The sequence below is a fragment of the Phocoena phocoena genome, chromosome 8, assembly GCF_963924675.1.
Source record: "Phocoena phocoena chromosome 8, mPhoPho1.1, whole genome shotgun sequence".
NCBI lineage: Eukaryota > Metazoa > Chordata > Mammalia > Artiodactyla > Phocoenidae > Phocoena > Phocoena phocoena.
Window position 1 is genome coordinate 26635188 of NC_089226.1, and position 14248 is coordinate 26649435.

At 37.7% G+C, this 14248-nt stretch overlaps 1 protein-coding gene across 1 annotated transcript in view; it reads right to left on the bottom strand.

Annotated features, from left to right (window-relative positions):
* The window catches only part of GUCY1A2 (guanylate cyclase 1 soluble subunit alpha 2), a 436032-nt gene extending 422062 nt beyond the window's left edge, over positions 1 to 13970 (bottom strand). Inside the window, exon 1 of the mRNA XM_065882085.1 lies at positions 13686 to 13970. Coding sequence (XP_065738157.1) covers positions 13686 to 13970 — 285 coding nt within the window. The remainder of the gene's footprint in view (positions 1 to 13685) is intronic.
* Positions 13971 to 14248: the final 278 nt, after the last annotated feature.

Below are 14248 nucleotides of genomic sequence, written 5' to 3' on the forward strand. Positions count from 1 at the left end.
ATATTGTAAAGCATTTGATTATCTAAAACACTCCACTTACATGGTAACTAGCCTTATCATGATGATCATTTTTAAATGTATAGAAATATCGAATCACTAAGAAACAAACAAGTACTAGGGACGTAATGTACAATGTGATAAATATAATTAGCACTGCTGTGTGTTACATATGAAAGTTGTTAAGAGAGTAAATCCTAAGAGTTCTCATCGCAAGGAAAAATTATTTTTTTCTATTTCTTTAATTTTGTATCCATATGAGATGATGGATATTCACTAAACTTATTGTGGTAATAATTTCATGATGTATATAAGTTAAATCATTATGCTGTACACCTTAAACTTATACAGTGCTGTATGTCCATTATATCTCAAAAAAAACTGGAGGAAAAAAATAATGAAAAAATCAATCAATCAATCACTCCAGTTACCAGGATGCCCACACATCTATAGCTCAGTGATAATTGACTCGTAATGATGACACTGAGGCACTGAAACACACAGGAGAGTCTTTGGGACTATCAAAGACTGATTAACAAAATGAAAATTGTTTAACTCTTAAGGGTACTTTATTGAACTTCATCTACTCATGAATTGATACTGCATATGTTTTATTTAGACTGATTCACTGGAACTAATTTTTACCTTTTCAGATAAAAAAAAAAATCTGCTATGTTCTCCAATACATTAGGAAATGTTTTGGTAGCCACCCATTACTCTAAATCCCATAGGCTCTCATACTCAAGAAGCAATGTACCAAGTCTGAGCCATGGAAACTTTATTGTGTAACAACTAGGGCCCATAAATAATACATTGAATGATGTAATTGAATGTTCTTATTTTTCAAGTATTAGTTCTAACTTTTAAAACATAATGTATATAGTAATCAAGAAGCTAGATCTGAGTTTCTCAAAGACCAACTAGTTACCAGTCATCAGTCTGGTAGACAGGGACCTGCGGTACCAATCATCTATTCTGTGAGAAAGAATAGTGAAAGAACAGGACCCAGATATATATTAAATAAGCTTAACATCAGATCTCTGTCCAACACAAGAAGGCTAGAAATGCCTTTGAGTATTACAATCTGCCCCATTTGACATTCACTCTCATTATTTCCCAAGACATAACCCTAACCCTCCTCCATTAAATTGCCCCCTAACAGCTCAAACTCAATCTGACATATAGGCCTTTTAATATACAATAAATACTTTCACCATTTTATACCTCTACAAGTCATATTCATCCTCTCAGTTTAGGCTACAAATTCATCATCTCCAACCTCAGCTGGACCCTCAAAAAACAGCCAATAATATGTTCCAAGTCATACTAATCCTCTCAGTTTAGACTACAAATTCATTATTGTCACCCTCAGCTCGACCCTCAAGAAATACCCAATAATACATTAACCTGTTCCTGTTCAGTTTTCTCCCCCATTCCTTAAATCAATAATTTCTAACTTTACCACTTTTCTCAAGGACTCTAACCCTCCAGTAACATCATTATGTCTATATTGATATCTGAAGGATAGATATGTGGATATGCTGGTTTGTAGAGATTTTTAATACAATGTTTGGTAACACAATAAAATACCCAATAAGGGAGTTTTTTTTAAAATCTTAAACATTCTAAAACAAATGCTTTAACTATCTTTACACTTATTTGTGTCTGAAAAAAATGTACAAACAAAGCAGTTACAATAATCAACTAAAACATGACAGCACAAAATCACTGTAGCCTACAGAGCATTACCAGATACACCACAATCTACACAAGAATTTATGCAATCTTTTATTCATTATCTTAACAAACATTTATTGAGTGCCTTTATAAATCAGACTTTCTGCTAGGCATGGGCATGCACAGATCTCTGTCTTAAGGAGGCAGAATAAACCAAAATCACCTGTCAACACAATAAGTCCCACTATTCAGGTCTGAGCAATAACTTAGTATTCTATAGGGAAGAAATGCAGCAACAGAAAACAGGACAGATGTATCTGGGTATGTGTGTGTCTGTGTTTGTGTATGCACAAAACTAATCAGGAAAGCCATGCTCTCCCAATATTAAGTTGAAGGGTCCATGCATGAAGAAGCAGAGGTATAAAGCAGCAAGGAATGGAAGCATTTTTTTTAGAACATATTAAGTTCCTCCACTGGGCACAGCAGACTCACACGTCACAAATATAGTACGATGAATGGAAAAGGAGTCAAGTGGATTCAAGGCCTTGCAACTAGGGTAACCTCAGGACTTCCACACAGACAGCCTCCTCTCATAATAGGTTGGTTCTAGAGTTCTCTGCAAATGCAAATTTCTTCAAACGTTGGACCACCATTTATTTGGAGACTTCAACTAGACCCCTACCCATCTTAGCCACTGAATGAGAGAAAGACTAATTGGCTAAGGATGTAGAGTTTAGCAACCATTGTTATATTTGTCATATTTTGGAAAGGTTTGAGAGGTGGTTCTATAATCTGATATCTGAACCTCCTATTGCTTCCTTTCTAGGCAAAAAAATTCTTCTCCATCTAGATGTTTCTTTCTCTCTTCACCTTTTAAAAAAAAATTTCACTGGCACATGAACAAGTCATTGCTTCAAAATGAACCACTTGATGGCACATTTGTGAAATGTCATGTCAATCTTGCTCTAAAAAACACAGATATGGATAATAATGTCAGATTGACCATCACAACAGCCCTTCTTCTCCCTTCTCTACCAGCCCCAACATTTTTGAATAGCTGTTTCTTTATTTTGAGTAAAGAGGCCACAGGACACATACATCAATGACTTGTGACCTACTAAACATAAACTTAGGGGAGAATACTCAGGAAAAATGGGAAGAGTCCACAAATAATTAAAACTACAAATGGTTAAACCTCAAATATTTTCCAACACAGAGCTAACAAAATTATTTTGAACACGAAGGATACAGCAATAAGGTGTGTCTCCAAGACACCTCCTCTATTCTGTTCCTATTAAGACAATAATTGCCTGGGATACAATCATTCCAAAGGAGCCACTTCCAGGATCATTCTATCCAAAAAATGAGTCTACAGCATTCACTGAGCCTAGATCAATGATCCTGGAGGTATGGAATTCAGTAATCTTTAAGCACAACTTTGGTGGGCCTAGCAATCACCTGGATTTTTGTTCAGAATACAGAGTCCTGGCCTCTTCCTAGAGTTATTAAACTAGACCCTCTAGACACAACCATACAAAAATCTATGGAATGCAGCAAAAGCAATTCTTACAGGGAAGTTTGTAACAATACAGTCCTTCCTCAAAAAACAAGAAAAATCTCAAATAAACAACATAACTTACCACCTAAAAGAATTCAAAAAAAAAAAAAAACAGAACAAACAAAGCCTAAAGTCAGCAGAAGAAAGGAAATAATAAAGATCAGAGAGGAAATAAATAAAATGGAGATTAAAAAAAAATAGAAAAAAATCAATAAAACCAAGACCTGGTTCTTTGAAAGTATAAACAAAAATGACAAACCTCTGGCCAGGCTGACCAAGAAGAAAAGAGACAGGACCCAAATAAACAAAATAAGAAATGAAAAAGAAGAAATAACAACCAATGCCACAGAAATACAAATAACCATAAGAGAATACTATGAACAATTATATGCCAACAAATTTGAACACCTAGAAGAAATGGAAAAGTTTCTAGAAACATACAGCCCAACAAAATTGAATCAAGAAGAAATAGATAATTTGAACAGACCAATCACTAGAAGTGAAATAGAATCTGTAATAATAATAATTTTTAAAACTCCCTATAAACAAAAGTTCAGGACCAGATGGCTTCACAGGTGAATTCTATGAAACACACAAAGAAGAACTTATACCAATCCTTCTCAAACTCTTCCAAAACATTAAAGAGAAGGGAACACTCCCAAAGACATTCTATGAAGCCACCAGCACCCTGATACCAAAACCAGACAAAGACACTACCAAAAGAGAAAATTACAGGCCAATATCTTTGATGAATATAGATGAAAAAATTCTCAACAAAATATTAGTAACCCAAATCAAACAACATATAAACGACCATACACCACAACCAAGTTGGATTCATCCCAGGTTCACAAGGTTCGTTCAACATACACAAATCAGTTAATGTGATACACCACAGCAACAAAAGAAAAGACAAAAACCACATGATCATCTCAATAGATACAGAAAAAGCATTTGATAAAATTCAACATCTATTCATGATAAAAACTCTCACCATAGTGGGTACAGAGGGAACATATCTCAGCATAATAAAACCACATATGACAAACCCACAGCTAAATTAATACTCAACATTGAAAAGCTGGAAGCCTTCCTGCTAAATTCTGGAACAAAACAAGGATGACACTCTCACCACTTCTATTCAACATAGTAGTGGAAGTCCTAGACAGAGCAATCAGACAGGGAAAAGGAATAAAATATATCCAAATTTGAAGGGAAGAGGTAAAATTGTCATTATATGCAGATGACATGATACACTTTATAGAAAACCATAAAGACTCCACACAAACACTACTAAAACTGACAAATGAATTCAGCAAGGTAGCAGGATACAAGATTAACATACAGAAATCGGCTGTATTCCTTTACACTAACAATGAAATATTGGAAAAGGAATGTAAAAAAAAAAAATCTATTTTAAGACTTGCATCCAAAAGATCAAATACTTAGGAATAAACCTGATCAAGGAGGTGAAAGGCTTGCTGAGAACTATAAAACATTAATAAAGGAAACTGAAGATGATTTGAAGAAATGGAAAGATATGCTTTTGGATGCTCTTGGATTAGAAGAATTACTATTATTAAAATGGTCATACTATCCAAAGCAATCTACAGATTTAATGTGATCCTTATCAAATTACCCATGACATTCTGTACAGAACTAGAACAAATAATCCTAAAATTTATATGGAACCATAAAAAAAACAGCATTGTCAAAGCAATCCTGAGGAAAAGAAAACAAAGCTGGAGACATAAGCCTCCCAGACTTCAGACAGTAGTACTAAGCTACAGAAATCAATACAGTGTATTATTGGCACAAAAACAGACATATGGATCAATGGAAGCGAATAGAGAGCGCAGAAATAAACCCACACACCTACGGTCAATTAATCTTCAACAAAGGAGGCAAGAATATACAATGGGAAAAAGACAGTCTCTTCAGCAAGTGGTGTTGGGAAAGTTAGCTTCATGTAAATAAATGAAGTTAGAACACACCCTCACACCCTATACAAAAATAAACTCAAAATGGCTTAAAGACTTAAAAATAAGACATGACACCATACGACTCCTAGAAGAGAACACAGGCAAAACATTTTCTGCCATAAATAGTACCAATGTTTTCTTAGGTGAGTCTCCCAAGGCAATAGAAATAAAAGCAAAAAAAACCCCAAATGGGACCAAATCAAACTTACAAGCTTTTGCACAGCAAAGGAAACCATAAACAAAACAAAAGGACAATCTACAGAATGGGAGAAAATATTCACAAAAGATGCAACCAAAAAGGGATTAATTTCCATAATATACAAACAGCTCACACAACTCAACAACTAAAAAAACAAATAACCCAATCAAAAAATGAGCAGAAGACCTGAACAGTCATTTCTCCAAAGAAGACATACAGATGGCCAACAGGCACATGAAATGATGCTCAACACCGCTATTTATTAGAGAAATGCAAACCATAACTACAATGAGATAACACCTCACAGCAGTCAGAATGGCCATCAGTAAAAATGTCTACAAATAACAAATGCTGGAGAGGGTGTGGAGTAAAGGCAACTTTCCTACACTGTTGGTAGGAACGTAAGTTGGTGCAGCCACTATGGAAAACACTATAGAGTTCTTCAAAAAACTAAAAATAGAGTTGCCATATGATCCAGCATTCCCACTCCCGGGCATATACTCAGACAAAACTATAATTTTAAAAAAAAACTATAATTCAAAAAGATACATGCACCCTTATGTTCACAGCAGCACTATTCACAATAGCCAGGACATGGAAACAACCTAACTGTCCATCAGCAAATGAATAGATAAAGAGTTGGTACATATATACAATGGAATACTACTCAGCCATAAAAAGGAATGAAATAGTGTCATTTGCAACAACATGGATGGACCTAGAGATTATCATACTAAGTGAAGTAAGTCAGAAAGAGAAAGACAAATACCATATGATATTACTTATATGTGGAATCTAAAATATGACACAGAGGAACTTATCTACAAAACAGAAGCTGACTCACAGACATAGAGAACAGACATGTGGCTACCAAGGAGGAGGGAAGGTGAGGGAGGGATGGAGGGGGAGTTTGGGGTTAGCAGATGCAAACTAGTATATATAGAATGGATAAATAACAAGGTCCTACTGTATAGCACAGTGAACTATGCTAGGAACCTACATTCTAATGATTTCCTTTAGGTATTTCTTATGTTCACTGAAGTTTGATAACCACTAGTTCAGATGAAGAACTGTTTAATATGCCTCAAATAAAGCCTGTACAGGAAGTGATTTCTCACTGTTCTATTTATAAGAATGTTCACTCTTTCTCAGTTCCCCACAACAGCCACAACAAATCTCCAGCCTTCAAAGAGACTTCCAGCTCCCCTACTTCCTAAATTACTCTAAGCTGGAATTTTCAACTTTATGAGATGCTCATAATTCTAGATATTCAGATCCTGTCCTGAAGTGATATTTGAGGAGCAAGATTTTTCATTCCATCTCCCAGCAGTGCATTTTTGGGGACAGTAGCCCACTTGGTGACAAACATTTCTCACCGGAGAGAGAACTGTACAGAAAATATAAGCAGACTTATACTGGAGATGGGAGGAGAGTTGTTTTACCTAACTTCTTAAAATATAAATAGGCCACTCAAGGAGTTCCAGGAGAAGAATACTTTTCCATCTGCTCTCTTTTTAACACAACTTTATTCTGAAGTTTTGCTTCAGATGGCAGGTGTAAGTAAAATTCAAACAGGTTTGCATACTTGAAAGTATCTCTCACAGGCTGGGTATGAAATCTAAATATGTTGTTTGAACCAAATATAACACAGAAAAAAAATCAAACAAAAAAAGAAATAATATAATTGGATAATTAAATAAGAACATCCATTCATTCATTCTGAGCATTTTATTGAAAATCCATTAAGTATCAGGTACCATGCTAAATACAAGATAAACATAAGAGTACCAAGATTAGAGTAAGAAATTAAATAGAACTTTGAATTTTGACCTGATCACTGGTTCATGCATCAAATAAGGGTCTGCAAAGAAAACCTAGTCAGCCCTTGTAAACATTCTCCCTACTTATGCCAGTTAATTTTTTTCTTCCTAGATGTGTGTGAAATTCACAGTTAACAATGTCTATATCTAGAGATCACCCACTTATTTTACTATCATATTCAATAAAACATGTAAGTTTTTAAACTTTTACCTTCAGCTCCCTATGACAGGCAACAAGATAAAACAAAAGTGAATGAAAACAACAATGATGATATAGAATGGAAAAAAACACATAATAGCCCTCAGGTACTCTTCCCACACATCTCAGAAAGCTTCAAGGTAGATAAATTACATACTAAAAAGGAATATATAATCACATCACCTCTACCTACAGACTAATAATCACTGATGTCATTTCCCATAGTCAAAATTTATCTTTAAAATGAAGGGCTAACAATTGAGCTTGTAGCCAAACAAGAATAGAGTGCAGTACACAAAATGTAGAAGTCATTAGCTGCATAATTCATTTTTAATTTTTTTTATTTTTAAAATAATTTTTATTGGAGTATAGTACTGTATAGCAAAGTGAATCAGCTATACATTCCCTCTCTTTTGGATTTTCTTCCCATTTAGGTCACCACAGAGCATCGAGTAGAGCTCTGTGTGCTATAGTGTAGGTTCTCATTAGTTATCTATTTTATATGTACCATCAATAATGTTTATACGTCAATCTCAATCTCCCAATTCCCCCCACCCCCCCTTTCCACCTTGGTATCCATACATTTGTTCTCTACATCTGTGTCTCTACTTCTTCTTTTTTTTTTCTTTTTTTTTAACATCTTTATTGGAGTATAATTGCTTTACAATGGTGTGTTAGTTTCTGCTTTATAACAAAGTGAATCAATTATACATATACATATGTTCCCATATCTCTTCCCTCTTGCGTCTCCCTCCCTCCCACCCTCCCTATCCCACCCCTCTAGGTGGTTCTTGCATCTCACAGCATAAACCTTTGAACACTTGTACAAATTACTTTGAAAACAATGGATGGGGAACTCTTGAAATTCTCAGGCAAGTGAAATAAGCAGTTTCTCTTTCACCTAAAGTTTTTCCTAATTTAAAAGTAATTTGTTGTGAAATACTCATATTCTACCAAATATATATGTTCTAGTATTTTTATAGAATTTATAGTTGTGGTACTCATACTGCCACATAACATTCAACAGTTTGATAGAAATGTTTGAATCTGCAATGATTACGTATACTTGTGTACACACATGAGGCATAGCCAGGGAGCCAAAAAGAGAGCCCAGTTTTAATTTTTTTAATGGATTGACTGGACAATGCCAACAAAATTAACTCCTTATCAATTTTTTTTTAGGTACATGACATCAGTTAACCTATGAACTCTTTTAATAAGGTTACTAGCAAGTAAATTATTGAGAAAAAATGAAAAATTTTAGATCATTTGGAGGCATTCAAATTTGATTGAAGTTAATGGATCTCAACTTGAAACTGTCATTTATTGAGTTCAAGAAATTTTACAAGGAATATTGCTCCTCTTTCACAACAAATTATAAGGTAGTCATTATTCCTACTTCACAAAATAGAAAACTAAGGCTCTGAGGAGGAAGGAGTTAGCTTTCCCAGGGCCTTACATATAGCAAGGGGCTCAGCAGGGAGTTATTCAATTTTTCTGTCAAACTTCAAATCTTTGTTCTTTCAGTTCTTTCGTGTTGTTTCTGATGACTAGGGATGAGGTAAAAAAGAGCAAAAGATGGCCATTAAATTCTGATTTCAGATGATAGTATCTAATTTCTACAAAAGTGAAAACACTGAACTACTAGAATACATTTTGTTTGATTTTTAATTTTAATGAATCTATTGCTAAGAACTTTATTACCCATATTGAGCCCCAAATGTTTAAAACTTCAATTAAAACACATAAATTTATCAAATATCTAATCTCAAAACTATATGTTATATATTTTTCATTATTTACATGTTAGTTACACTCACAATTTCTAAGGTTTTATTTAAGGCTTTACACATCAGAAAGTTAATTTTATTTAATACTAGGAGAGGCTAAATATGTATTTTTTATGTCCTTTCACTTTTTCATAGGCATGTATCAATACAATTTCCTTTCCAAAAATAATGAAGGAGTTTTTGGATTTTTGCTACTTGAATTCAAGCTTCCCTTCCTTTTTCTTTCCTCACTGTTCTTTGTTTCTTGGACTATTCCCTATGTAAGTAGCTTTCCTCCCTTTATATGCCATCCTTCCAGTTCTGTTACTTTTCTCCCTGCCATTCTGCTCTCTATAGTTTCTGAGGTCTTCAAAGCCATCTGTAATGTTATAACAGCTAGTAGTTCTCTGACAAGAAACCTAGGAAAGCCTTGCCCCTGGGTTGGTTTCCTAGAATATCTCCACTGACAGACTGACATTAGCAAACCCAAACCAATGTCAAAATGAGAGGGGTCTAAGCAACTCTCATTTATAAACATAAAATGGAAATAAATGAGACCCTAAATTCACCCTTGATGTAAAACACCCAACTGTTTTTCCATATGTGTTCCCAAGTAAATTATTTCAAAATAAATAATGTAATAAGTGATATATGCATCTTCAGCCAGGTCTTTAGGATTATTTTTATTTTTATGGCTGCACCCCAGAGATTCATAGTGAACAAAACTAACCAAAGTGGATGATAAATAAAACTTCCCCTAGACATCTCTTCAACAATTGGAGTTCTTATATTTTACCTCAATACAGTTTCCTTAGAATAAAGCCTATAATTAAAGAAGTTCCACGAAGTCAAAAAACAGGAAAGTTTTGTTTGGCATTTGTATCACCAGTGCTTTGCACAATACTTGCTACATTGCAGATGCTCAAATATTTTTTAACTAGGTGGAATAAATAGTACTTTGATGCCCTTACTTAAAAAAGTAATTTACGGGCTTCCCTGGTGGCGCAGTGATTGGGAGTCCGCCTGCCGTGCAGGGGACGCGGGTTCGTGCCCCGGTCTGGGAGGATCCCACATGCCGCGGAGCGGCTGGGCCCGTGGGCCCGTGGGCCATGGCCGCTGAGCCTGCTCGTCCGGAGCCTGTCCTCCGCAACGCGAGAGGCCACAATAGCGGGAGGCCACAGCAGTGAGAGGCCCGCGTACCGCAAAAAAAAAAAAAAGTAATTTACTTTCCTCAGTTTTAAAACTCATAGTAATAGGTCCTTGCTTTTTATTTCCTATGCCATTGTGACAGTTTATTGAAAGCTTGACAATACAATATGTCTTCGTAGACTGTCAGAACAGGAAGGGACCCTAAATATAATAACTTACAGATGAGTAGGATCCTAGACAGTAAAAGTAATATGCACAATAATATACAAGTATTTAGTTGTCCAAGGCACAATGAATGAGAACGTGGTATCCTGAATTCCAGAATTTTTTCAATTTTATGAATTCAATTTACTTTTATTATTAAAATAGTATGAAAGTATTATAATCTTTATAGCCAACATCAATGCACCTAAAAGTAACTCTTAAAATATCAAAAAACAGAGTTTGAATATTCCATTGATCAGATTACTAGCTGAATTATTTGGCAATATCCTAGTATTTATTAAATTCACTTCTATTTCCCTACTTGCAAATTATCCTGAATAAAAAAACAAATAAATCTCCAGTGATTGAGACAATATTCCACGAAGAGACCACTAAGAACACAGGAGCTTCCACAGCAATGCAAGAAGGTTTGCAACACTCAAAACAACTAGAAATTTCCATCTAAGAATGCTCTGTTAATGGCTGTTCTCAGAGATTTTTGGGGTTTTGTTGGTTTGTTTTAAGTTGTTTAGCTCTAATGAAAGGACATTAGATAGCACATAAGTGTTTTCAGAGAAGTTTAGAATGCTGACAATGTAGGAGAACGAATCTACTGGAACTTTTTGAAGTAGTGTTCTAACTTGCCAAACAAAAGAAAATGGGGGTGGAGAACACAGAAATAAGCCACTGCTTTGAAATACACTCTCTGTTTTCCTTGTGTTACCAATTCTATTGGTGACATGATGGTTAGCCAATGAGAATTTGTTTATACATGCCTTATGAAGTTGGAATTGTTTACACTATATTCACATGTATGTTTTCAGCATAACAGCTGAAAGACCTTTTTCAAAATAGAAAAGAGGACTTCCCTGGTGGTGCAGTGGATAAGACTCCACGTTCCCAATGCAGGGGGCCTGGGTTCAATCCCTGGTCAGGGAACTAGATCCCACATTCATGTCACAACTGACAGTTTGCATGCCACAGCTAAGGAGGCTGCCTGCTGCAACTAAGACCTGGTGCAACCAAATAAATAAATAAAATTTTAAAAAAGAAACAAAATAGAAAAGAATTATAGCATGGAAAGTACATACAGCTGTTGCATATTTTTGATTATCGCAATTATTTTCAATTTCAAACTTCTTATCCTGTACACCATTATTTGATTACATGCTTTTTATCCAGCAAAGAGTCAAAGTCATTCAAATTTTACCTTTATAAAAGGTAAAAATCAGAGACTATTTCCTACCTCTTATTTTGGCAGTAAATACTTGAGCTCAGTTTATTTTATCTACTTCTCACATAAGTTGCTGAGAATAGTCTTATGTTAAAGTGGCATTACTAGACGCAGTACCAAAACTTTTTAGAAATTTGTAAATTCTGATTCTTAGGCAAAAAGAAAACTCCAGGATTATAAAAACAATTCCCACAAAAAACTAATAATCATCTTTATTAAAATCATCATATTAGATATGAATCTGTTATACTGAAGAATTAGTATATTGCACAAACGTTGCTTTGGGTACTGACATAAAACTACAGATGCACAGGATTCCTGGACTCCTTTTATAAAGGCTTATGTTCAACAATTTGCAACATCAAATAGTTCCTAAGATTATGCTTCCTGGTAAATATCTGCATTAAGAATAGCAAACAGTAGCTAACCCATTCTGAGTTTTGTTTCCTAGGTTACCAATGAAAGAAGTGGCTAAAGGTAAATTGAAGGGGAAATGCATAAAAAAAGGAAGATGACCAAAGAGTAGTTTCATTGCTAAAAGGTCATACTCCATTAATGCAATGGCCACAGGATATTTGTAGGATTGCCTGGTACCAGTTCCCAGTCTCTCTGGATCCCATTCTTTCTCAGGTCCGTCCTACCATAAACTATAAGAGTACTTTCAAAAGGGAGACTCAAGAGTAGGCAAACAAGATCAATGTTCCAATTCATTTTGGAAATTTTAAAGAAGTAAAAGTCTCAGAGATGGGTAGGTAAAAGTGCTGTCAATAGTTGAAGCCTTTGTAACCAATGAAGGTGAGAATAAAAGGTGGATGGTGATTTGACACTGAGTCTCTTTAGGATTCTGTGTGCAATGGAGTGAATTCCTTCAAAACAGAGCTTACACAGTCAAAGACTAAAACAGAGGTCTGGCATTACTGCAAAGAGTAAAAGTCAAGAGTAGTTGAAATGCCTGAGCAGGAATGAGGCAGAAGTGCTCTGGAAAGATGCCTGGAACCAGGGCGAGTCTGGGGTACACCTGCAACTGCTGATACAGACATCCCTAAATGAGCACAAGTTTAGAGAGAGCTAGGAAGGCATTTATTCATTCAACAGATATTTATGAAGGGCCTAATAAAAGGAAACCATGAAAAAATGAGGGAGAAAGCACTAAAAAGTCCAGGGAAAAGAGAGTGAAGGATGAGGTAGGGGTGTAAGAAATATCAGAGAGACACCAGGGTTACTCACAGAAGAAGGTTGAGCCAATAAATGCCTAGTGACTAAGGAAAAAAGTATATGAAGTAGTGAGAAAACAAGAGATAAGAGGTTTCTTCATCAGAAGACAACTCAAAAAAGTATCTGACAACCAGTTCCCAAAGATTTGAAGAAAGGAATGCAACACAGAATGCAGTTAGCCTGCAGAATTCAAAGATGTCAGAGAAGGTCATGCTAAGAGCAAGAGAGTGTGGGAAAAGAGAGGAAGAGTTTCCTGGAAGGGAGTAAGAGTTCCTTTGGGATACTGGAGACCAGAGTTGAAAGACATGGAAATGGGAACTGCGGAACGCAGTGCCTGGGAAAGTCGGGGGGAAAGAAAACAGGTGGGCATGAAGGAGGACCTAGGGCCGTCAGGGTGACCGCGACGAAGGAGGGTTCAAGGCTGGAGGTGGGCAGACAGACCTCTGAATCAGGAGACCCCGGAGGAGTGAAGTCTTCCTCCTTTCCCGTACTCAGTGCCCCCCTCCACCAGAGCCCAAGGTGCGGGTCTTGCCCCGGCCTTTGGGAACCGTAGGCCGGGCGTAGCAAGGCCCAGCCGCCCCCCAGCGGCGGGGCTCTTCGCACACGCCCGGGCTAGCGTGGCGCCAACTTGCCCGATCCCCTTCCTCTCTCCTGCGCAGCGGCTCTCCCTCTCCCCGCTCACCGAGGGCGCCGTCAGGCGGCTGATGCTCTCGCCCAGAGAGTCCAGGTTGACCCGCCTCCGGCGCTGCGCTCTCCTGGCCCCAGCCGTGGCGGCGGTGGCGGCGGCGGCTGCCGGGGTCGGGCCGGCGGCGGCTGCCGCGCTGGGCTCGGGCGGCCCGGGCGGGCTCCGGCTGCCGTTCCAGCAGAGCCTAGACAAGGGGCACTCCCCCTCCTCCTCGGGGCTCGTCTCCAGGTAGTCGGAGCCCACGGAGCTGAAGGACTCCGACGAAATCTTCCTTCGAGACATGCTGCTGGCGGCTCTGCGGCGGCCGAAGCGGCGGCGGGGGGGACGCGGGTGGCGGCGGCGGCGGCGGCGTTAGGAGCGTTGGGGCCCCTGGGCGCTGCTGCCGTGCTCGGCTGGGAGTGAGTCCCCAGAGCCGCGGAGCCTCCAGAGCCGACTGCTCATGGCGGGAACTTGGGGCGCCGCGGCACCCGGGGCCCGCGTTTGGCGGTGGCTGCCGCCTCTGCTGCTGCTAGCGCGACGCCACCTCAGCGCCCGCCTCGGCGCTTTGCTGTGGCCGGCCT